The sequence below is a fragment of the Tenrec ecaudatus genome, chromosome 1 (assembly GCF_050624435.1).
Source record: "Tenrec ecaudatus isolate mTenEca1 chromosome 1, mTenEca1.hap1, whole genome shotgun sequence".
In the NCBI taxonomy this organism is placed as follows: domain Eukaryota; kingdom Metazoa; phylum Chordata; class Mammalia; order Afrosoricida; family Tenrecidae; genus Tenrec; species Tenrec ecaudatus.
The window spans coordinates 44,818,490-44,843,045 of NC_134530.1; the positions used below are offsets into that span (position 1 = coordinate 44,818,490).

General features: G+C 60.1%; 1 protein-coding gene across 3 annotated transcripts; it reads right to left on the reverse strand.

Annotated features, from left to right (window-relative positions):
- Nucleotides 1–23,530, reverse strand: RAP1GAP (RAP1 GTPase activating protein). 3 transcript variants are annotated; one of them, XR_012784921.1, is made up of 23 exons: nt 23,340–23,529; nt 21,007–21,042; nt 20,032–20,079; nt 19,162–19,200; nt 18,259–18,444; nt 15,102–15,205; nt 14,847–14,925; nt 14,374–14,427; nt 13,244–13,327; nt 12,932–13,032; nt 12,670–12,799; nt 11,760–11,915; nt 11,129–11,200; nt 10,598–10,684; nt 9,612–9,749; nt 7,005–7,136; nt 4,244–4,353; nt 3,185–3,298; nt 2,264–2,387; nt 1,011–1,113; nt 599–733; nt 400–441; nt 1–95 (listed from the first exon to the last, which is right to left on the reverse strand). XR_012784921.1 is itself a non-coding variant. In XM_075551918.1 (23 exons), exons 1-22 carry the CDS (start codon nt 23,412–23,414, stop codon nt 433–435), a joined length of 2,085 nt encoding a protein of 694 aa, XP_075408033.1. In that variant the 5' UTR covers nt 23,415–23,528; the 3' UTR covers nt 1–95; nt 400–432. The 3 variants fall into 3 exon arrangements, 2 of the variants coding, with proteins under 2 accessions (XP_075408033.1, XP_075408042.1); XM_075551918.1 differs by having other exon boundaries at nt 599–702; nt 23,340–23,528; XM_075551927.1 differs by lacking the exons at nt 1–95; nt 400–441; nt 599–733; ... (2 more) ...; nt 3,185–3,298; nt 4,244–4,353 and adding an exon at nt 4,390–5,114 and having other exon boundaries at nt 23,340–23,530.
- Between the last annotated feature and the right edge of the window lie 1,026 nt (nt 23,531–24,556).

The window sequence follows — 24,556 nt, forward strand, 5'->3', positions numbered from 1 at the left end:
GGGGTCAGGCCACGGTGGGGGCGGGCCTGGAGGGCAGCGGTCTCTTCTGCCTGGACTGGACACAACAGCTTCACCTTGTGCTTCTGCCGCCTCATCTGCAGGGCATTGGGGAGGGGGTACCCATGAAGCAGGGAGGAGGGGAACTCACCTCGAGTTCTGGGCCTCGGGGTACTTTCTGCCCACGGGGAACCCTTAAACCCCTGCTCCCCGCAACCCCCGAAATTCCCCCTGCATCCTCCTGATAGCTATGGGCAAAGACAAAGCCCCATTGTACAGAAAAGAAAACTGAGACCGAGAGGGGGCATGACCTGTTCAAGTTACACAGCAACTGGGTTGTCAAGAACTAAGGCCAGAGACCCAACCTCCCGCACCAAGCAGAATTCAGGAGCAGGCTCTGACCTGCTCGGTACGTCTTCAGAGAGGGAGGCCCGACTAACAGCCCTGTGGACAGACAAGATAGCCAGGCAGGCGATGGTGTGGGGCAGGAGACACACCCCAGCTGCACCAGCCCAGCCCCACTCCTGCCCCCCCCCCCCGATGCCCTCCCCGGGAGCTCCCCACCCTGCCCGCCAGCCCAACCCCCAGGGGATGCACCTACCAGCTGGGGTGTGTGCTGTTCAGACGCCTCCAGCTGGATCTTGATTTCGGGACACACAGGGTCCCCCGACTTGCCGGCGTCTGGGTGGGGTGACCGTGAAGGGCCTGGGGAGGGGGGCAGGAGGGAGCCACCTCACTGGCCAAGGGGAGGCACCAGGGAAACGGGGGCATGGATGGGCGGTCGGCACCACATTCCCCAACCAGGCTAAGTACCTCCCTCGGGGACCCCCCTACCCTGAACCTCACCTTCCAAGACCCACCCCCAGCCGACCCCTAGCCCACTGTGCAGGCGGGGTCTCCCAGGAGGCCAAAGAGTAGTGGCTGTTCTGGGTGTGCTGCCCATCTGCCCCCAACTGAGGTGGAAACCTGGTCTCAGATGCTCCGTGCCCAGCCCTGTGGCCCTGGCCGGGTACCTGGTGAGCTGCCCCCACTGGTGGTGCTGACGCTGTCTTCTAGCCACGTGCTATAGATGAAGGAGTCCCGCTTGTGGGGGGTCCCTGATGATGAGATGCTCTCCTGGGGGAGGAGGGAGGCAAGGAGGTCAACCCCCACCACATACCTACATTTCACTTCCTACCCTTGTCCCATTGAGGAAGCAACCCAACTGCAAGGAGAACAGAGAAGAGGGTGGCCTGGGAGCGGACTCAGATACAGACCCAAACCAGTCACTCACATCCATCCATCCACCGCTCACCCATCCATCCATCCATCTATCCATCCATCCACTCAACCATCCATCCACTCATCTATACATCCATCTACTCATCCTGCTACCTATTCACCCACCAACCCATATATCCATCTATCCACCTGCTCACCATCCATCCATCCATCCATCCATCCACTCACCATCCAATTACATTTATCCATCTGCTCACTCATCCATCCATCCACCCACCCACCCATCATCCTGCTCACCCATCTATTCATCCACCCACCCGTTCATTCATCTATCCACCCATCAACCCACCCATGCATCCATCCATCTATCCAAAATCCATCCATGCAGTCAGCCCTGCAGCATATATTCCTTAATGTTCTCTATGACTTGACCCTGGCCTTGGGGAGCTCCAAGTCTTGAATAGGTCAGAAGAGAATGAATCATTCTAGAATCTTCACCCCAGAGTAGGGTCTTGGACTGCATCAATGCTTGCTGTACCTGCACCAGTGGCACCAGTGCCAGGGCCAGGTAGGTAAGGTTCACTGACTGAAGAATGACCAGGGGACAACGGTTGAGTGTCTGTGGGTCTAGAGGGAATTCCTAACCTCCCCTAGGACTGGGCAGTCAGGGAGGACTTTCAGGAGGAGGGGATGTGAGACTGAGTGGAGAAGGATGAATAGAAGTCGGCAGAGCGCTGTTCCGGACAGAGGCTGATCCTGAGGTTCAGGAGACCTGGTGGATGGCAAGGGACTGCGCAGGGGCTGCAGTGGTAAGAGACGAAGTTGGAGAAGGAACCAGCGAGACCCCAGATGGTCTCTGACAGTGGGCCCCTGTGGAGGGTGCTGGAGAGGAACCACAGCTCAGGGCAGGGGGGTGGGAGGGAGTGTCAGTGTTAATCTCCAGCCACTGGGCTAGGCTCATGCTCCCGTTGGGAGCATCTCCAGAGAAAACAGAGCCCCTTCCCCAAGATCAGACCCCTGTGGAGCTGCCCCTGGGGCCTCTCACCAGGCCGGTGTCATCCCCGTCCACCCCTTCCGTTTCCTCCACCACGCTGGCGAAGCTGCTGGCACTGGACGATGAGCGGGAGAAGTCCTTCAGCACTTCCGCCCTCTGGGCCGAGGTCTCCGCTCTGCCACAAACAGGACCCATCAACCAGCAATGCCCAGGGCACTGCCAGGGCCACACCTCCCATCTCTGCCCAGAGGCCAGGCCCACAGCCAGCAAGTGCTTCTGTGACCCTCTCGCCCAATCCCTGGAACCCTGCAGAGAGGCTCAATGAAAGGGGCAATGCCCAAGGGGCAGCCCCCCAGGCCAACTCCACCTCCCAAACATAGGCCAGGCCCCACACATCTCCCTGAAGCTCAGGCCACGCTCTGCACGTCTGCAGCACTCTCGCCCAGTCTCACTGCGCTGGCCCCAGCCCTCATACAGCGGTCACCCTTAATCACATTCTTCCAAAGGCTCCTAGGTCCCTATAGCCACCTCCCCCCGGAGAGCCTGTGGGGCCCCATCCCGTTCCCTGAGTGCGGCAGCGCCAAGTCTCTCCCTCTCAGCAAAGGCTGCTTCCGCCTCAGCAAGGTGCCTCGCATGGGTCCCCCTCACACACCACCCCATGGGGAAGTCCGCCCTGAGCATCACTTCACTCCTGGCATGCTCTCCGATGCCCTGCTTTCTTCCTGCCCCCACCAGTAAGCAGTCTCTGCAAAGCAAGCACTTACAGGACCTCTGAACACTGCACTGCCAGCTCTGAGGCTGGGCCAGCTGCTGGCCGCAGAGTGCCAGGGCTGGGCGGGGGTCTGGTGTGCACAGAGCCTTCGGGAGTGTGTCTGGGGGGATGATTGGTGTGGCAGCACCAGTGTCTCTGGGGCCCGTGTCCAGGCTGAGGGAGGAAGGCAGAGCCCCAGCTTGGTGTGCCATGTGTCCTACCTGTTCTTGGTCGTGGGCATCTCCGGAGAGCTCTGAGTGGATGAGGTCTCTGACTTGGGCTCCTGTGAGACATGTCCACTGTCTGGGGTCTTCTGGCCAGCTGGGGGGCTCTCCCTGTGGGGCACACGGGGACAGCCGAGCAATAGGGGAGGGGTGGGTTCAGCACTGGACCTGGGATCAGAATGAGGCCCGGGTGGTGAGCAGAGGGCATGGGCACCTCATGCCTTGTACTCGATGGGCCTGACTCCGGGAGTCCTCTTGCCCAAACCAGTCCCAGTGGGTCCTGGGGCAATGCTGGCAAAGAGGGAGCTGGTGCTGCTGGAGCATCCACGTGACAGGGCACAGCCCAAGCCCCCACCACCATGGCAGACAACGACCCCATCACTGGGACTACGAGATGGGAAGGCACATGTCCTGGGACGCCCAGCTAGGACGAGACCAAGGCCAGGTTCAAGCCTGGGGACAAGGGCCAACCACAGCAGCTCCTCGCAGATCCTCCTCAGCGTGGCACACCAAGCTCAGAGCTTTGTGTGCAGCATGCCCAATGCCCCCAGCACACCACGATGCCGGCTCAGCATCCCACTTCTGAACCCACTGCTCACATTCAGACTCTGAGGCTCAGAGCTACCTTGACTTGTCCAAGGTCACATGGCCCAGTTGCATGCCACTCCTACAGGCCAGGTTACTCTTCCCAGGCAGGGGAAAGTTTGCTCAGCTGAGAAGACAAGTTTGCTGCCCTGTGTCTGCTCACCGACTGGTCCTCATATGGATGACTGCCCTCATGCCAAGACAGTGGCAGTGAACTAGCCTGCACCCACTGGGCCAGAAGCACGGGCCTGGCATTGGACGTACCCCAGCGGTGTGGCCAGGCCTAATCCCCAGCCCCCCATCCGGTGGCTTCTGTGACCCCCAAAGCTGGAGCTGCTGAGGGGGTGACGGTGTTTCTGGGTGGGTGACACCTGACTGCCCAGCTGGCACTGATGGGGATGGGGGTATGGCCCCCCTATGGCCTGCTTCTCTCTGCCAGGGGGTAGGGTTCAGCGAGGCTCGCCCACCCACCTCTTCTCCTGCACCTCCTGTATATTCTCAATGCCAATGGCGCTGCTGCGGCGAGAGCCGAAGGGGCCCGACTTCTTCCTCGTGGGACTCTTCCCAGGGACGATCAGGGACTGCAGGGAGAGCAAGGCTCAGTGCCCGCCACCCTGCCTGCCCCAGCCCCTGAAGAGAGCAGCAAGCCAGAAGCAAGAGAAGTCCACCTTCAGAGACAGCCCATCTCCAGGGTGGGAGACTGAGGTCCAGCGAGGGCAAGCTCACCAAGTGGGCCACAGCAGGGGGGAGGTCAAGGCCTCAAAACAGCCATCCTCTGCCACCCTCCCCCCAGGTCTCTGTGGGACCTGCCCAATGAGGGGTGGTGAGGGTGGGCACAGGAAAACACAAGCCCCTGCCACAGCAGCCAAGAGACCCACCCGGTCCCCCCTCCCACAGCAGTTGGGGAGCCCCAGGGAGGAATCAGGGCAGGGCCCCCAGGGCAGGTCATGGTGGGGAAGGAGGGTGCAGTTGGGCAGAGGGGAAGGATGGAGCTCCATACAGAACTGGCGATATTGGGGGACGTGCGGCTGGGTACGGGGTCTTCGGGTACACAATCCCAGCAGTCACTGGGCTAGGGTCCCAGGGATCAGGGCAGGGTGTTGGGGGCACCAGAGCTGCTAGGACTCCATCCTGCACACCCTTGGACCTGCCCCAGGGGTCAGGGGATGGGGGGAACGTCCCCAATATGGCCTCCGTCCTGAGAGCGAGCCGAGAGCAGCGCGTGCAGGTGGCCTCCAGAGCTGGCGGCCCCGCGGACAGCAACCTCTTCCACGGTTCCTATGCCTATGGCACTGCCCCGGCGTCCGAACCTACTCGCGCCTTTCCCAGGAATAAGCAATGACTGCCCAGAGCAGAGGGCAGGAGCAGAAAGACCCGGAGGTGAGGCGGGGGAAGAGGGATAGACGGTAAGATCAGGGGAAGAAGAGAGGCAGGGCGGGCAGGGAAGAGGGGACAGAGTCAGGAAAGGGAACCGAGAGAAGGTGCAAGGCAAGGATAGAAGGCACAGGTAGGGAGATAAGAGGCAACAAAGAGAACAAGAGAGGGGGGAGGAGAGGAGGGGGGAAAGGGAGTGGGAGAGAGAGCCAGAAAGCAAAAGAGTTGAGAGTGGAAGGTGGAGGCACGACAAGAAGAGAGGAGAATTGTGCAGAGACAAAAACAGAAATGAGTCTGGTTACTGCCATGGTGGGTGCTGCTGGCCTGCCCCTGGGGCCCCTCTCTGGCCACCCACAGGAGCTGGGCCCTCCAGAAGGGGAGGGGAGTGAATGTAAGTGGGTGGAGGGGGGTTGGGCCTGTCCCCCAGCACCCCAGCACCAATGGGCTTGTGGACAGTGCTAGTTAGCGGAGAACCTAGCTCGTCCCCCTGGCCAGGTGGGACCACTGGGCAGGGATGGGGGGCCCCCTACTGCCTTATGACACAGCCTCACAGCACTGAGCACAAGCACAAGCTTGGCATGCAGCAGTCAGTTACTAAATGAGGAAACGTGGGTGGGGGTGGGAGGGGGAAGGTGGATGGATGAAAGAATGGATGGATAGATGGATGGGCGGGGATCAGGAGAGCCAAGCAACAGGTGCAGTGCCCTGAGCAGCCACTGGGTGGCAGAAAGCAGAGAGGGCTGGGAGTGAGGCCGCGTCTAGCAGGCTGGGCCCCAGCATCCCCTTAGGTGTTAGCAGCAGAATCAGAGGCTAGCTGACAGGAAGTAGTAACCACACAGTAGGTGCTCACAGAGGAGCTGTCCCACAGAAGCCCCGTCTTGACACAACAGGTAGTCACAGGGCCACAGAGGCCCGGGCACACAGCAGCCCAGGGCCAGGCACATGGGAGGGGCTCTCGGAGTCCATGCCCACAGACCAGCTCGCTTCCCGACACAGAGGAGGCGTTTGCAGAAATCCAGGGGCTAGCACACATCACGTGCTCACACGACAGCCCATTTCCGGGCCCATGGAAGGTTTCCACACAGCAGCCCCGGGCTGGCCACACAGTAGATGCTCACGGGGTTGATGCCCACACAGTAGCTAGGCACCAGACACACAGTAGGTCTTCAGAGTAGCCATCCACACGGCAACTCAGGACCTGACACACAGTGGGTGCTCACACAGAAGCTCGGGGCCAGGCGCACACCAGATGCTCACAGGGACCATGTCCACACAGCAGCTCCGGTCCTGACACACAGTAGGTGCTCACACAGCAGCTCAGGACCCAACACACAGTAGGTTCTCTCACAGAAGCTTGGGGCCAGGTACACACCAGATGCTCACAGTGTACACGTCCACACAGCAGCTCCAGTCCTGACACACAGTAGGTACACACCCAGTGCCCCAGAGCCAGCCATACAGCTGGCGGTCACACGGGTCCTGACACACCGAAGGCACCCACAGACTGACACACAGTCACCCACGGCTGGATAGTGGGTGCCCCACACAGCAGCCCGGCCCACCGCATAACAGACAGTAGGTGCTCAGGAAGAATGGAAGAGAGAGAAGCTGCCCCAGCTACCCAGAAGGGAGTCCACACCCAGAGCAGGGGCTGGGCCGAAGGGTGTGATAAAGAACTGGGGAGGGGGCTATGGGCTATCAGCTGCCCAGGATTCAGCCTAGGAACTCAGTCCCATGGCAGATAGTGACTGGACCAATGCCACATGGGCACGTGGACAGCAGGGCAATAGGATGACACTGGCCTTAGGAAGGGGGTTGGGGCCAAGGGTCCCTCGGGGGCAGCAGGAAGGGCACTCACTATGCCAACGGCCTTGGCCAGGTCGGGGTTGTTGGGTGTGAAGCTCCCGCTGTGGCTGGTGGACACAGAGCTGGGCTTCTTGCTGCTCAGCCCCATGGCGTCCATGGACTGGCTTCGATTCCGGATGACCCGCTGTAGAGTGGGGATGGGGCACAAGCTTCATTAGGCACCACCCCCAGGAAAGCCTAGGCAGTGCCAGGAGCTAGCCTCTGGTCCTTTGCCACCAATGTCATGCTGGGAAGTCCCTTGTCCTCGTGAGTTCTCAGTTTCCCTATCTGTCATACAAGAGGCTGGTCCATGTGGTACCTGTGGGTCCTTTGGCTCTGCCACCAAGGAACAGGGTGCCCTCGGGCAAACCACATCACTCCTCTGAGCCTCTCTCCTCCTCTTGAGGTGTAAGGACCCCAAAACCGAGAGTCCTCCCGAAACCTGCTGGCACCCCTCTAAGATTCTTAGGGCCCCTTTTTTCCTCCCCCTCTTCCTTTCACCAGTGACCCTACCACACAGGTCACATATCTATCTGACCCTGTGGAGGGCTGACTATGATGATGTCCGTTTTATCCATGAGGAAAACTGAGGCAGGGGTGAGCCAAATTCTCTGCCCTTCAGTGTGGGCTCTTAGAAACACGGTGACTTCATATAGTTGCACCATCTGGCACCTGGCAGATGTGGGACCACCAAGGCCGGTCCCAAAGAAGGCATCCCAGACCTATGCTCAGGCCACCTCCAGAGAGCAGAGGCAAGCCTCTTCCTCAAAAGCCAGGCTGGTGCACCCCAGCTCTGGGGGCAGTTCCCTAACGCAAACCCAGGGCTCCAGCCCTGCGGCCGCCCTGGGAAAAAAGAGCTCTCCGCAGGGTCTGGTCAGGCACCCATGGGCAGTCCTCCTCCTATGGGTGGAGAACATGGAAGCAAAGGGATGTAGCACTTGCACCCTAGGGACCTGCAGTGGGGGGAGCCCAGGCCCCTCCCCCTCCCTCCTCTGTGGGGGGAGGTCAGATGCTTACAGATATCTTCCCTGAAGGCAGTCTGCCAGACTGCTGTCTCACCCCACCACAGGGGTGGCCCCACTCCCTGCTGCTGGGAACAATGGACTATTTCTCCCTGAAGCTTGCAACCATGGCTTGGTTCCTCTAGGTGGGGTTTACACCCTACTGCTAATGGTTCTTATGGAGGTCCCCGCTGCCATCCTGACTCTAGGATCACCCATCTTGCCACATGTGTACCCCCAATCCCTCCTCTGCCTATCGGCGGATCCCCCTAGATCACCCCCTTCCACTATTGTACTACCTATAGCACAACGCCTTCCTGTGACGTATGTCTTTACCTGTAATTAGTGGGCTTGCACGGCCCCCAAAGGTATATAAGCCTGAGTTAGCAACAGAGGCCTCTCTCACTGGTCTCCCCACCTTCCCCGCCTCTCCTGGGTTCCCTCTCCCCTGTTTCCCTTTCCCCTTGTCCTCCTTCCCCTCCCCCTCTCTCCACAAGGACCACCAGGTGGGGCTGAGGTGAGCAATGCTACCATGCTGCAATGTCTCTTCTATCGCTCGTGCTCTCGATGACCTTAGTATAAGATTTATATCTCTCAACCGTACAATTGTGCTTACTGAACCCGTGATTAGTGGTGGGGGGCCAGCCCCACCCAACTCATACCACACTCCTCTGCCTCTCACTCGGAACAATAAAAACCTGCTGAGTCAGCAGCAGGGGCAGTTCTGCTTATTAACTATTGAAAAGGGCAGTACTAACCCAACACACCAGCACGATGAAGTAAGCACTATGACCCAGCTCAGCAGGCGACGGAACTGAGGTTCAGAGAGCCTGCCCCCTTCATGCAGAGCTAAGCCAGAGATAGCTACTAGGGGAGCACCGAGGCCGGGTGCCTCACCAACGGCCGCTGAGTCTCCACACCTCCATCAGGGTGGCCCCCACCACCTGCTCAGCACACTGACGGACAACCACCCCCTGGGGCCCCTCAGTAGCGCCCCCCCCCGACTACTCAAGGGTAACAAGCCTGCGGCCACGATGTCAAAATGAGTAGACCTTGCAGAGCAGCGTCTGGCTGCTAACTGCAAGGCAAGCAGTTCGAAACCACCAGCCGCTTGGAGGCTTGAGGCTTACGATTCAGTCTCTGAAAGCCACAGAGTCACTGTGAGTCAGAGTTGAACCGTGACAGGGAGTTCGCCTTCAGCAGACATGCCTTTGAGGGAGGCGCCTCAGCCCCTTTTATCCGGTCATGCTGTGCCTCATCTGCCCCTCCTCCCACGTTGGACTTGCACATGAGCCAAACACTCCCCCACACCCATTCCTGACCCATACCCTCTGAATTTCAACCAAGAAGGGTTGGGCTGCAAGAGGTTTACTGAAACTGCTTAGTGGTGCCCAGGGTGGGTGCCATACCTTCGAAACCCCCTACCCCTACCTGTCTGACTCCGACCCAGAGCAGAGTGCACCTTCTACTCTACCATCGAAAGCCACGCGACGCCCGTGGTTCTCCCACGGAGCTACAGGCAGTGGATTCCAACTGGAGACCATGCGGACTCAAGGCATAAGCCAGAGCCTTACCCCAGAAACATGCCACATCCCCACCTCTGATCTCCCAGGCCGCACCTTGAAAGACTCGAAGAAACCTCCGCCCCCGCCACCGTTCTCCATCTTGTCGTCGTCCCCGCCCAGGCCCATCATGGACTGACTGTGGACATGCAGCTCTTCGTGCAGCGTCTCCAGGAGGGCGACCCGTGTCCGCTCCTGGGGGCCCGGGAAGGTGTGGGTGAGGTGAGGAGACGGTGCGGGGTGGGGGAGGTGGCGGCAGCATTCCAGCTCACACCACCACCACCACCATCAAGCAACGGTGCCAGCAGGGAGTTGGGCAGTCTGAGCCTCCAGGGTGGGTGCCTTATATCCCATCCCCCAGCCTTTCAGCAGCCTGCCCCTCGGAGACCCCTCCTACTCAGGGCCCCTATCCAGCTGCCCTGGAGATGCCAACCCTTGGTGACCCTTGGTGGTTGGCGCACAATCCTGCTGCATGGGGTTTTCAACGGCTGCTCTTGGAAAGCTGGGGCCTCTGTTTGACTGAAACCTCCAACCTCTCCATGACAGTGGCCAAGTGCTTCAACCAGGAGTCCCAGGGGCTCCACCCAAGCCCTGGTGCTGGTGGCTGCGGAGTCAATGCTGTCCTGAGCCCAGGTAGGAGGGAGAAGGCTCCAAAGGGCTTCCAAGGCGTACTTTGGAAAAGTGGTCAGGAGACCAGAGGCAGGGAAGGGCATCATGCCTGGAAAGTGGAAGGGCAGAGAGAGGAAGGCCCAGGCAAGGTGACCTGGCACGGGGGTTGCAGCAATGGGCTCAAATAGAAGAACACCTGTGAGGGTGGCACAGGACCAGGCAGTGTCTCCTTCATGTTTGTGCATGGGGCCGCTACGGGTCAGAACCGACTGGAGGGCACCTGACAATGCATTCCTAAGCCCTGCCCCTGGGCCGATGCAAGCCCCCCACGGCTGCCCCTCCACAGCCAGCACAAGGCTTCTCCCTCAAGGAGAAAGGCTGAGAGTGAGTTGGGGGGCAGCGGGGTCCCCCCTTCAGGAGACTCGCAGCCTCACCTCGAGTTTGGCAAACTTCTCTGCTTTATAGCAGGCATATTCAGCATTGATCAGCTTTGTCAGCAAAAATTCCTGGAACTCAGGCCCCTGGGAGTACCAGGATAGGGTAGAAGAGGAGAAAAATGGAATCAGGTGAACCCAGAAACAGGGGACTGAACCTACCCCCACTTCACTGCAGAAGGGAGTCATTGTCTGGGGCTCAGCCCCCAGCATGCCCACCCATCTGCTCAAAAGGATCAACCCATAAATACAAGGCCTGGGGTCTCCTCCTGCCTCCATGGGGAGCAGGAGCTCAGGGCTGGAGTTCCTGAGAGGTGGGTAATCATGTGCCCTACTCCCCAATCATCGTAGAGGAGAGGTGAGGAAAGTTGGGGGGGGACTGCTGTGACAATGGAAAGTGCTGCAGCTGCCTTCTGTGTAGCCTGGCAAAAGCAGCCCAGATGGCACAGAAAAGCCAGGCCCAGCTGCAGATTCGAGGCCTCAGGTCCTCATCTGGTAGCATAAGCCCCTCTGCCCAGGGCTGCCACTCACCTTCCTGAACACAGCAGGGTCCGGGAGAGGGGGCCCAAAGAAGGGCACATCATCCCTGGCGGTGACAGAGACCTGGAAGGGAAGACAGCTGTCTGCTCTGCCCCAACCCCGCCTCACAGCAGCCAACCCAACCAAGCCACCCACTGCCACAAAGCTGGCCCACATTCAGAGCAGAGCTGTTCCTTATGGTGTTCTTGGCTGTCATCTCGATGGAAGCAGATCACCAGGCCTTTCTGCCAAGGTCCACTGATCAGTAACCAAGCCCAAACCACTTGGGCCACATGAGGAACCCTAAAGAGCCCTCCTCCCCTGCCTTCCCTGGGCTCAGGAACTGCTGGTAGGGTGAGAGTCCTGCCTCCTGGACCCTTTGCCCTGGATGTGGTGGGAAGGAGTCAGGGGGAGGGGCAGGGGCGGCTGTGAATGCAGGGAGGCTGAAGGAGGCAGGGCAGGCGGTTCCTGGCCCAGGAGTGGAGGAAGGCAACTGGCCCCTTTGAGGCTGACCTTTGAAGGCTGACTTTTGGAGAGGCAGAGTGGGGAGGAGACTCCTCCTTCATCAGAGCAGAGAGAACCCCCTAGTTACAGTTGGGGAATGGGGCTGCAACGATGCCTATGGTGCTCCCGGCTCACTCACCTTGTAGAGGGGGCCGTCGGGGGGCCCGCCCTCGGCCTGCACCACCACATAGGCGTGCAGGAAGTTGGAGGCGATCATGTCGGGCACGAAGGGGGTGTTCTCGTCCTGGAAGACCACAGCCACGATGTCGTTCCCGATGTGGCGCTTCCGCTGCAACTGAGCACAGGGTCACGGCCCTCACACCCAGCCGGCCAGAGGGGCCCCCAGCAGCGGGGTTTGCAGGGCAGGGGAGGAGTCTAAGATGGGCTTCCCCTCCAAGAAAAGTGGTGAAAACTTGTCTTCAACGTATTATAACTGTCTTGGAAATCCCAAGACCGATAAGGAAACGGAGGCTCGAGGGAAGTGACTCACCCAATAGTGAGCTAAGAGACTTGCGCTCAGGCCTCCTGGTCCCCAGGGCCTACATTTCCATCCTTCTATCTAAGGGTCACCCCCAAGGGTGCCTCTCACGGAAGGAAGGAACAAGCCCTCTGGGGAATAAGCTCGTGTTGCTGAGCCAGAGGGCCGTGGTAGGGTGAGGTGGACAACCCTGCAGGAAGGCCCGGGAAGGGGCACAGGTCTCGGTCCAGCGGCCTGAACACGCCATGCTTCCCTTCTTCCAAGTCTCCGTGCCCCGGGGGCCACCACAGGCCCTTACTCATTCACGGTTATTGCGCACGTGCTGCGGGCCAGGCCGGGCTCTCGTCATTCTGTGTGCCCCCTCATGCATGAGCACCTGTGAGGGAGTGCACCGATGACCCCACTTCACAGACTGGGAAACTGTGGGCCCTGCCTGTCTCCCCTGCCCAAATGGGTTGCGCACTCCAGACAGGAAGTGAGGGGACTGCGGCGTCTGCCTCTCAGGCCCATCGCTGAGAAGCCCTGGGTCGATAGGTAGGTAGGTGGGCAGGTGGGTAGGTGGCCAGGCTACCTGCTGGGCATCCCCTTCTGTGTAGGGCAGCTTGGTGGACACGTGAAACATGATCTCCTTGTTGCGGAAGTTGCAGTACACAGACTCGGTCCCGGTCTGCCCGTGGGTCACGTCCAGGCCTCCTCGGAACCTGTCCCGGGGCCCCCAGGCCACGGCTCAGTCTCCTGCCCCAGTCAGGCCTCCACAGGGCCCGGGCCGGGGCTCCCTCCCTGCCCTGGGGTGCGGGTCAGATTACATTCTGCCTGACCCTGCTCACGCTCACCCCTTAAAGTCCTGTAGTTTGATCTTCTGGCCAAGAAACTCCAGGAACTCCACAAAGGCTGGGCTTTCCTCGTTGGTGCTGAAGAGTTCCTCCTCAGAGGTCTGGGACCACACACACAAGCCAGGTCACCAGGCTGGCGCCGCTGAGCAGCCCTGCCTCCCACTCAGCTGGTACCCAAAGTCAGAGGGAGGCTCCCGGGCAGCCCTTGGGCAGCAGCAGCAGAACGCCCTGCAGGCTATCTCTGCTGGCCCCAGGTGTAAGGTCCCAGATCCAGGGCAATGAGGAGTGGCAGGGAGCGGAAGGGGAACACACCTGCCCGAGCTTCTGGTAAATGACTCCAAACTTGAAGTTATTGCTGATGACATGCTCGTCAAAGGTGACGATGAGGCGGGAAGCCTGGGTGGGGATGACAGAGCACAAGATGGGGTGGCTTTTCAGATTGTCTCAGAGAGAACTCTAACGACGGCCAGGCCCTCTGTGGATCCCACCCACTGAGTTCTGCCAACAAGCCCATGAGGGAGACACGCCTGTGTCCCCAGCTCACCGACGGCCTGTGTCCCCAGCTCACCGACGGAGATACCAAGTTCGGGGGCTGGAGAAGGAGCTTGCCTGTGACCAGCTGTTTGCAAGCGGCAGAGGTGGGACTTGAACCCCAGTCTGCTGGACTGTAAAGCTTCAGTGCATTGCTCTTGAGGCTGCCCAGGAGCCCCTTCTGCCAGGGAGGGGGGGTCCAGCCCCATTCCACTCCTCTGCACCCACCCTACTCCTTCTCAGCACATCCTTCTAGAACAGACGAGTCCCACCACTGGGCTGTGGGCCCAGGGCAATTTCCTCTTCCGAACCTGAGAGGAAGAACCTGATTTCTTCTGCAGGGATCTCACCCGATTCTAAAAGTCAGGCAAAGCCACATGACTGTCAAGCCTACCTCTTCCAGAAAGCCTTCCTGGCTCACCGAGGTAGAAGCCCCTGCCCCCTGCTGCCCCACGTTGTCACAGAACCTACACACCAGCACCCAGCACTGGGTTTGCAGCACAACCACGTTCTGTGAGCAGCACGTATTGGGTGTCTGTAACCCCTCACCCTTCCACCCTGTCTCTTCTGGGGTCAGAGGGCAAGGTTAGTGAGGAAAGGTCTTTCCCCAGGGAGCTCTGAGGCCCTCATGAGGAAGCACAGGCCACACGGGTGAGGGGCTTCCTGCAGCAGGAGGCATGACTGACTGTAAGGCAGACCTGGCCCTGTGGCCTGCAGACAGACACAGGTTTTATGCAGGCCTTCCGTATCTGCTGTGCAGCCTTCGATAGGGCAGGGAACCTCTCTGGGCCTCTGAGAACTGTGCAGCGTTTCTGGGAGGATGACGTGAGAGAATTGACGAAAAGCCTGCAGTGGGTGCTCCTTAACTGCTTCCTTCCCCAGCTCCCCACCCCCCAGACAGCAGGCCATACCTTGGGGTAGAGCACAGGGTAGAAGCGGTCCACGTTCACATCTTCGCACACCAGCTGCAGGAGGAGATAAGGGAGGGCCCAAGTCAGGGCAGGGTGGGGACCTGGACCCACAGGGAGGACAACAGCAGAAAGGGGGAGGACATCAGCGGAAAGGCCCAGGGAGAGGCCACACCGAGGCAGCCAAGGTTGGTGGGGGGGGGGGGGGCGGGGGGAGAGCAGCTCACTGCTGCTCTGAATGGGGTCAAGAGAACTGGGGTCTCCTAGTGCCTGAGAGTGCTCTAGAGTGTGCCCCAAACAGGCACAGGAGCCATGGGCACCGGAGCAGAGTGGGCGCATGGCAGCAATACCACACCAGCTGGCTACTGCCCAGAGCAGGACCTGCAGCTACAGCCCCAGCCCGGCGTGTACCCACTTGGGCTCCCGGAGGGGGCTGGGCCCAAGGGCACTGCCCGAGTGAGAAGCAGTAGTCTCACCTTGGCCATCTGGACCACATTGGGGAACTCGGTGAGGCAGGAGATGGGGATGACATCATGGTACGTCCGGCACTTGGTCCTGAGGAGTCAGACGGCATGAGGATGACGTGGTGGGAAAGACTAGAGCGGGCAGACCTGGGGGCAACAGGGCCTGGGCTTCCCCGGGCTCCGATCCCAGCAGTTCAAAGTAGCCAGGCTCTCAGAGGGCAAAGCCTGGGCCCTGCAGGTCGGCTTTGGTCACTCCCTCGACCTTACCTGAGCAGCAGCCGCAGGTGTTCTTGGTCCCCGATGACATCGTACTTGAGGGAGAAGACCAGGTGGCCCAGGGCAGCGTCCAGGGAGTAGTAGTTGAAATGCTCCTGGGGTGGGAGGGGAGGGCAGGGGAATAGGGGAGGAGGCTGAGCCGGGGCCCCCAGACCAGAGGAGTTGCGTGCAGCCCAGGGCCTTGGGCCTGGTAGTAAGAGCCGCAGCGGAAGGCTGACTGTGGAGACAGCTGCATTCTAGTCCCAACTCTGCCCCTTGCAGCTGAGTGGCCTGAGAAGGTCACTTAGCCCTCTGTGCCTTGGTTCCCAAGGAGACACAGCACTTGGCACAGGGGATTATGCAATGAGGCAGCCTTGGCCTTTGGGGTCCTCCCACATTCAGGAGCCCGCTGTGTGACAGCTACCTGTCCACCAGAGGGTGCTCAAGAAAAGCACCCTAACGCACTGCTCTGAAGGCCCTGCAGCCAGGGCTGTGGGAAACAGGAAGTGCATGGCTCATGAGTACAGCGGGCAGCTGACCAGGCAGGTTTTCACCCACTGCTCACCTGGAGAGCCAGTCATAGGGTTGGCGAGAAAATACTCCAAAGGGCACAGGGGTTGCTGCAGCAGGAATGGCACCCCCAGAGGTGCCCAGAGCTGGCACCTCTAGAGGGGATGCCCTGAAGCCAAGGGCAGTGGGTGCTGGGAGACACCAACCCAGGGCCAGTGTGATCCTGGGTTCCCAATCCCGGCTCCAGCCCTGGGAGTGGAGCTGGCTTCCCAGCCACGCCCACTGCAGGAATCATCCTGTTTAAACGTGAACCTGTGCACAGTGGGAAGGCCGGCAGGGAGGCCGAGGCCAGGGTTGTGCCCCAGAGAGTCTCATGCAGCAAGGGGCATTCTGCATGTAGTGCCGCAGAGTCCCCCCAACTCCACTGGGCAGAGTGGCAGAGACCCAAAGATGTGGGCTCCCACCACAGAGAGGGGGTGTGAGCACTGAGCAAGGAGACCACTGACGGGGGTGAGGCAGCTCCCTAGAGCCCCAAACCCAGCCAGAGGAACTCAAGGGACACAGTGGGAGAGTGGGCTCGGGGCCCCAGGAAGCCTCTCCCTCCACCAGAGCAGGACCCAATGCTGGGGCAGTCACTCTACCAGGATCCAGGAGATGCCCTGCCCTGCTGCCAGCAGGGGAAAGGGGAGTGGACAGTCTCCGCTCTGCTCAGCTCTGGAACAACCCCCCCCCCCCCCACCACCACCACCATCATTTCCCCGCCTCTGTACTGAAAGCCTGTCCCTGCTTACCAGGCCTCTCCCAGGAAGTTGTCCCTGAATGCTCCAGGCCAAGCCCAGCCCCCAAAGCACAAGCTCCTCCCTTGGGTTTGGTGCTAGTGGCCCAGGCCCTGCCCTGCCCTGCCCTGCAAATGGAGCATCTGAACCCCTACTCTGTATCTCTCCTCAGCATCCCATACCAATGCCAGCTCCAACCTAGCTTTCATCACTCCTCAGTATTGCCTCCCAGACCCAGACTCAGATCTGGACCACTGGGGAGCCTTGGGTCAGCGGGCCAGAGGGATGCAGGCTGTTTCTGCCCACAGGGTGCAAAGTTGAACGCGCATGTCCTGTCCTGGGTTTGACATGCTTAGTTGTCACCGAATGAGGATTGCGTTCACCTGCCAGCTGAAAGGCTGGCCATTCAAGGCCACTCGGGCTCCTCCAAAGAGAGACAGGCATGGCACCCTCCTGAGAAGCCAGCCATTAAAACCTGAGTACGGGTGCAAACGCCATGGGTTGGAATCAACACCACTACTGGTTTGATCCGGGTTTTGTGTTCTGGGTTTGTTCCCAACCAAAAGTCCCTGAGACTGGACCTGCCGGTTTAGTCACGGTCTTGTGGATCCCCCACCATGCGGGGACAAATACCCACGCAACGCGCGCATATACGCAGGCCTGTCCAGTCATCCTCTCAGTCATCAATGCTCTCGCAGGTCACTGCACCTCTCGGAGCTTCCCCTTCCTCCGTTCAAGCAGAAAATAATAATAATATTGTATAATTTGTCAAGGGGTCGGGAGGGTGGGGAAAAAAGAGCTGATACCAAGGAGAAAGAAAATGCTTTGAAAATGAACAATGGGTGTATGGGTTGTTAGAAGGGCTGTAAGAGCCCCCAATAAAGTGGCTTATTGAAAAGAGCAGAAGATTAACGCTGATCTCACAGGGTAACTGTGAAGATCCCGCACTAACAGCGAAAGCGTAGTGACTGACACAGGCCAGGCAGGGCTGGCTCTATGTACTTTACTGGTTCGTGTACCCTGTTTTCACAGGGGAGGGAATGGGCTCCGGAAGGTGAGGTCACTCCCCCGAGATCGCAGTACTAAGACATGGAAGAGCCAAGATGCGCCCCCCAGCATGCAACGCCAGCCCCAGCGACACCGGTACGGTCTGTGGTGCTGGCGCTCAGACAGCTCAGGGCCCAGAGCCCAGAGTATGCCCACCCCTCCAACTGAGCGCCTCCGTATTACACAGCCTCGCCGCTCTCACCTGGCACAGTCTGGGGCAGCACCCTGATGAACTGTCACCAGGCAGGGGCCTTGCCTGGGGCTGCTGGAAAGGCAGGGGCTGCACCCAGGCCAGGTCAAGCCAGTCTTTGCAGCCCACCACAAGCTGCCCAGGGCCCTTTTATGGGGGGCTACCACATACGGGAGATTTCGAAAGTGTGTGGGTGGGTGGGGAATGACATTCTCTTTTCATTCGATTTTTTCACAAACTTTTAAAGCGCCCCCAAACCTGGCCTAGAGCAGAGGCGGGCACTCACTGGCCTCATATTTGCTGACCCTGACGGAATGGTCACTCTGTGTCAGGCGCCCCTCTAAGCACCACGTGTGCATCCTCCCATGTGAGCCTCACAAACACCTCCTGAAATGGACTCGTTAACAACCTCATTTCTACAGCTGAGGAAAAGGAGGCCCAGACAGGTACAGGGGCTTGTCTGGTGTCCAGGTAGTAGGTGGCAGAGCCAGGATCCAAACCTTAGCAGAGTGTTGGCTGTCATAGGGCTGCCTTTTATTTGGGGACGAGTGAATGAACTGACACTAAGGGCTCTGAGATTGTCACCCAGGCCCAGCCGATGGGTCCTGCTCCTGGTCCGGGTCCCGTCTGGGCGGGAGGCACCCACCTTGCCAAGAAAGTGCTTCCGGTAGATGCGGGCTGTGGGGTTACACTCCAGCTTCACCTTAGTCGTGGGGGACTGCAGGGGCTCCGTCTCCGGGATGCTGGTGATCTCGTGGTTGGTGCCTTCGATCCAGTAACCCCCAAACTGGGGCAGCAGGATGAGGGGGAAGGGCCCTTCTCGCCCCAGGACCTGGAGGGGGAGCCACCCCACATTAAGCCCCACCCTGGGCCCTGGGGATACATCCCCAGTCTGGAGCCACTTCTGCCACAATGAAGGGTACAGAAGGGGACAGAGTGGCACAGCGATGGAGCAGCTGACTGTTCATCAAAAGGTGGGTGGTTCAAAGACACCTGGTAGCTCCGAGGGCAATCTGCTCCTACGGATTCAGCTCAAACTCGATGCCAATGCAAGGCAGCACTGGGGGACAAGGGAGAACTGCCCCTGTGCATTTCCAAAACTGTAGCTCTTTCCGGGAGCAGAAAACCTCATCTTTCCCTCTCAGAGCAACTGGTTGTTTCGAACTGCTGACCTCCTGGTTAGCAGCTGAGTGGGCTCACTCACTATGGCCCCAGAGATTCTCCTGTAAAGAAAGAGTACTTTCTAGGAAATCCTATGGGGCCATTCCCCCTTGTCACAGGAGGTCACTGAGTCAAACAGACTCAATGGCACCACCACCACCAAGGGGCACTGGAGCCTGTGTGGTCCACCTCCCAGGGTACCTGCTCGAGCCCTATCCAGCCCCAGGTCCCTGGCAAGAAGGGCGGGAGAGGGGCTAGTGGAGCAGGCAGACATGTTCCCTCTGAAGTCTGAGTTCCCAGAGGGCACAGCCAGGACGGGGCAGGAGCAGGCTGAGGTCCTGGGGCTCAGGGGGAAGGTGAGTTCAGGGCTTAGGGTCCACATGGTCACCTCATGGACACTCGGATAGGGAATGTAGTCCTCTTCCGTCTGCAAAACACAAGTGGAGAAGAGTCAGCTGGGGCGGGGCTGCCTCCCTACATCCTCCACTCTCCCGCGGACTCTGTCTTCAGCCAGCACAGGGCTGCGTGGGGCTGGCCGGCCAGGTGTCTGCAAGGCTCCACAAGGCAGAGGCTGCAGCAGGCTTAGGTAGCTGAGGCCCGGCATCTTCTGGAGCCTTCTTTGCCTGCTTGCCTTCTACCCCCCCCTCCTCAGCACCCTGTGTCCCCCACTGTCTGCCCTCCCCCACCCCCCGGGGAAGAAACCTCTGGACCAGCAGCTTTCACTGTACCAAGCAGAAGGCTCGTGAAAGCATGGATTACCCCCAGACAGAGTGTCTGCTATAGCGGGCCTGGGGCAGGGTCTGAGAGCTCGCATGTCTAACTGCTGATGCTGTTGGCCTGGGGAAAACACGGGCAAAGCACGGCCCCCTCCCCAGGTGGGAGCCATAGCTCTCTAGGTCAGGGGTCAGTCAGTCTTCGCATGATGGCTGACCTAACTAGATTTAGGGAGCACATCTTATGGCAGGCTGCCTTGGGTGGGGGGCGGGGGTGCTGACATTAGGGCAAGCACTCTGGGAAGCTGGAGGTGAGAAGGTGAAGAGTGGGGCGGAGAGAGGTTGGCATGGAAGTCCGGCCCCAGGGCAAAGGGGCAAGGGAGTCCTTCTCAAGTCCCAGATTGCCCCAACCATCTCAGATCCTGCAGCTCTGACCCAACACAGAGACCCTTTCAGAAAGGGGGCTGGAGTCTCCTGGGTATTGCTCTCACAGGTGCACGACACCCACCCCCCCTGCCCACCCTCTTCAGAGGGGCGGGGCCTACTTTGAGGGGTGGTGGGAAGGAGCAGCGTTGTTCATCCATCCTGCTTCCCTGCGAAAAGAAGACAGCATACACATCAGCCCCACCACTGGAGGCTCACCCCCTTAGTGGGAAAGGGGGAGCCCTGGGGAGCCTGTAGATGGGAAGTGCTCCCTGTGGGGGCTTGAGCCTCTCCTTGGGGCTGGCTAAGCCTTGAGCCAGGGAGGCCAGAGCGGGTGGGGGCTGGGTTCTGTACCGGAATGCGAGTGCCTCTGGGAGTGGGGGCAGGGGCGCTGTGCGCAGCCTGTGCAAGGGGGGGCGGGGAGCACAGGCTCCTCACAGATGTGTGTGGTTAAGAGGAAAAGGTGGAGACAGAAAGAGGAGAGGCAGAGCTGAGGAGGGGGCAGGAGAGCTGCAGGGGTGGGGGGAGGGGAAGCTGACAGGCAAGCCCACCCCTGCCAGTCCCGGCCCACCTTCCAAGGTACTCAACTCGCTTGCAAACCTCAGACCAGGGCTTCTGAGACCAGGGCTTGAAAATGGGCGTGAGCAGGGTTCCTGGGGGCTGGCTGAACCCCAGGATGCTGGGCTCATTTGCAACCCCACCACCACAGTGTCCCCAGTGGGGTGGGCGAGCACTGGGGCAGGTTCAGGACTTACACTCTCAGCTTCCCTAGGGCATGGGTGGAGGGAGATTTCTCTCTCTCTCTCTCTCTCTCTCTCTCTCTCTGTGAGCGGTGGGAGTGAGGTCTATGCAACTGCTCCCAGCAAAGGTGCCTGGGCCCCTGGGTTTGATAAGAAGCTGGACCAGACCAGCACCCCACCACCCACACCCAAGCCACAGGGTACTTTGGACCACACCTAGTCACCACCTGCCCCTAACTGTCTGGTGGGGGCGGAGGCTCTTGGCCAGTCCACAGAAGGGCAGGGATAGAGATGCAGGAATGGACCCCAGCCCTCCACCCTCCAGGTCCCCAGGACAGGCTCCAGCGCCCAGCTCACCTGCATCTTTTCAATCATCTCAAAGAGCTCTGTGTTCTGCAACGGAGAGGAGGGCATCCGGTCAGTCCTGGGGGTCCCCAGTCTCCTGCTCCCACCCCAACTCTAATTAACCACTATGACACAGGAAAGGGGCAGCCAGGGGGAAGGAGGGGAGTCATGGGAGGGACTGTGCATCAGACCAATTGCCAAGTGAAGGTCATTCTGTACTCAGACCCTCCCCCACAGCACCTTGCCCCACCCCACTACCCTGCTTCCTTGGGGGAGGGTCAAGAGCCAAGGTTGATGGACACCCAAATCTCCTCATGCCACTGAGGGCTGGCAGTGGCGAGGTGAATGCACAAATCCCTCAAAAGAGCTGGGTCCCTGCCCCAGGCCCATCCAGAGGTGTGTGGGTGCTCTCTTTCCTCCACAGGTGTCCCTCGGGAGTCCCTGGAGTGGGCGAGTTCTCAGTGAAGCCAGCTCATTGGCTCCTCCTCAGACAGTGACACCCCGCCCCCAAGCAGTGGGAGGGGGCCTCTCTGGGGGGAGGATGAAGAAGTGCCCACGGTCCCAGTATCTGTTGTGAGTCCACAAGCACCTCGCCCCCTCGCGCCCTTGAGTCAGCCTGGTCTGAGGCTGGTATCGGCATATGCAGGGTTAATCCGGGCATCTGCCAGCTGCACTTGGCAGCACTGGCCTCTCCAGTGCCAACTCTCTCCAAGCCTTCCTGGAAGGCAGCAGGCATCCCTGCCGGTTGGTGGGGCTGGGCTTGGGGAGCCCCCAGAGTCTCTGGGGGTACCCCTCCCCCACAGACCCCAACTCCAGACACTGCCCAAACTCACACGTGTCCTAGGGATTGAACAGCAGCAAACACCCCACAATCTCTCACGTTTGCTCAGACACACATGCCTGTGCCTCAATAGTTCAACCCCAAATGACACTGTCACATGTCACCATATATGGACCAAGACTGCAACACACACACAATCCCACATGGTCTGTGCACACCAATTCTGAGACTCAGAATTATGCCTACACACACATGCTCATGTCTGTGTCCCAAGTATTCACAAACACACACACAGGTGTGCACAAGACTTAAAAGCTACACTTACACACGTGGGGCGCTGGTACCATGAGAGCCACACACACAGATGCAAACTCACCTGTGTGCAGGTTGGCACACCAATAATTACACACAAAGCTACACAACACACAAAGCTACTGATATAGGCACACCAGGAGATGCAGTGGCAGGCACTCCCAGCTACAAGCAGGTGTGTGTACACACTTTAAACCCAGACCCCATAGCCTCACACACTTAAGCTTCCCCTGCACTTCAAAGACACCCTTCAGGTGACAGGCACCACCAACAAGGGTGAGTGTGGTTAATCACCAAAGATGGGGGGCGCTGCATAAACCTCGCAACCCACCCACAGTACACAACACCCCCACCAACACCACACACACACCCATGTGCACACATTGAGGCCTGCCCTCAGGACAAGCCAGCCTGTAGGGTCCGTCACAGGCATGCACAGGAGGTGCTGACCCACAGTCGCATGTGGCCACACCCCACACCGAGAAACCACTCCACAGGTGATTCCAGCAGAAACCACACACATACCTGCAGCCTAGGTAGACAAACACACCTGTCAACCCAACACATTGCAAGAGCAATGCTAGCCTCCATGGCTGGGTCAGTCCAGTGGCTTGTCAGCTCACAGTCCCCAAGGCACCCCACTTGGGGTGACTGAACACAGCCGGGAACGACGACGACACATGCCTTGTTGCACTGCGATTCACAGTCACATCAACACTGACACATGGTACTGTCACCCAGAGTGTACACACAGCAAGTAACACCCACAGTCACAACCTGACTGACGGGGAGCAGCAGACGCCCTGACACATGGCCAAGGCTGTGAGCGAAGCAGGTCCAGATGGGGCATCCCCACTCTAGAGGCACCCTTACAGATTATGCTGTGCTCCTCAGACCCCCTGTAAGGGCTCAGGGACGTGGGGCAGAGGACCCTGGGTTGGGCGCGCGCACACACTCTCACACACACGGGTGCGCGCAGGTTGTCCACTGCTGCCCAGAACCACACTGTCACCACGGGCATTCTGTCCCAGGAGCAGTTAGTGCAAAAAGAACCCCGAAGCCCGGGACCCCAGGGGAGGGGTGAGCCCTGCGGCCAGGCGGCCGGGTGTCAGCCCTGGAGCTAACACACCCACCGTGACGAGCCTCGCACACCCGCCCTGTCTCGGGCAGAGCCGGCCAGGCTCCGAGGAAGTCCTGCAGCCCGGGTCCCCGGGTGCCCCCTCGGCCAGGCCGCCCCCGCGCCGGCCCTCACCTGCCAGCCGGTTCCAGCGGGCAGCGAGCCCCTCCGCGGACGGCCGGAGGGCGCCGGGGGCCGCGGCTGCGCCATCCCGAAACCGGCCCGGCCCCGGCCCCCGCCCCGGCGGCGCTCCAGCTGGCCCGCCGGCTCCCGCCCGCCCGGGTCCCGGCCCGCGGCCCGCGTCCCGCAGCGCCGAGCTCCCGGCTCCGGGCTCCCGGCGGCGCTGCCTGCGCTGGGCTCGCCGGGGCGGCCGGGCCCGGAGGGGGCGGGGCGCCAGGTACGGGAGGCGCAGGCACCGGGGCGGGGTTGCAGCGAGCTGGGGGCGGGGACACATAGGCCCCGCCCCTCTGTCCGGCCCGCCCGTGCCCACTGGACACTGCGCTTGCGCGCTCCTGCCCGGGGTGCTGGATGTTTTCAAAGCCTGGGACACCTTGGGGCTCTGTGGCTCTGCCCCGCGCGCCCCGCTGACCCTGGCTTGTCGGTTCTCCGGAACTCTGTGCTCCCCCCTCAGGGCCTCAAGGAAGGGCTCGCTGGACGGGCATGAAGTGGGTCTGGAAAAGGAACGAGTTTCTTGACAAAACAGGGCTTTTTCTGAGCAGTTACTTACTCCTGAGCCCCCGCGCCATGTCTCATCTCTCATAAACCTCTCACCACACCCCAGGAGGTACCAGCACAACGAGAAAACGGATTCCAAGAGGCGAAATCGTTTGCATTCAAAGCTAGGAAAAAGCAGAACAGGGAACCCAGGGAAAGGGAGGCTGTCTGTCTTTACTGCCCCTGGCCCTGCTCTTGGCTCCCAGGATATGGAGGAAAGGCTTCCTGAGACATGGGGACAGGGCTGGCCTTGCTACAGCTCTCTGAGTGGCCTCATGTGGGTCCCTACCTCTCTCTGGCTCTCAGTTTCCCCATCTGTAGACCTTTCCAGCTGACCCTGAAGTGTGTCCGTGGCCTGGAAAACTCCAGTGCACAGCACGGGCAGGGGGTGGCCTAGCCAAGCCAGCCCCCACAGAGACCGTGGGAACTGGGCAAGTGTAGCCTGAGCTGTGGTCAAGTCGACACCAGCTGCTTTGAATGCTGCAGGACAGGGTCAGCCCCCAACTGAGTGCCCACCCTCTGAAGCTTCCAGAAGGAGCATCAACAGCTGCCCACCACCCTCCTTCCCCAGGGCCACTGTGCCTCCCTCCCTCCCTTCCTCCCCAGACCTGGCCCTGAGTCAGGCTGGGCCCCGGGAG

What these genes read in the sequence shown, in the direction of transcription:
- RAP1GAP (XM_075551918.1), bottom strand. Translation starts at nt 23,414, where the DNA reads ATGGCGCAGCCGCGGCCCCCGGCGCCCTCCGGCCGTCCGCGGAGGGGC. An exon ending in AAACTACAGGACTTTAAGGG is followed by an intron (nt 12,800 to 12,931) that starts GTGAGCGTGAGC and finishes GCCCCGGGACAG; the next exon opens with GTTCCGAGGAGGCCTGGACG. An exon ending in CAGGAGGTGCAGGAGAAGAG is followed by an intron (nt 3,299 to 4,243) that starts GTGGGTGGGCGA and finishes TGTGCCCCACAG; the next exon opens with GGAGAGCCCCCCAGCTGGCC.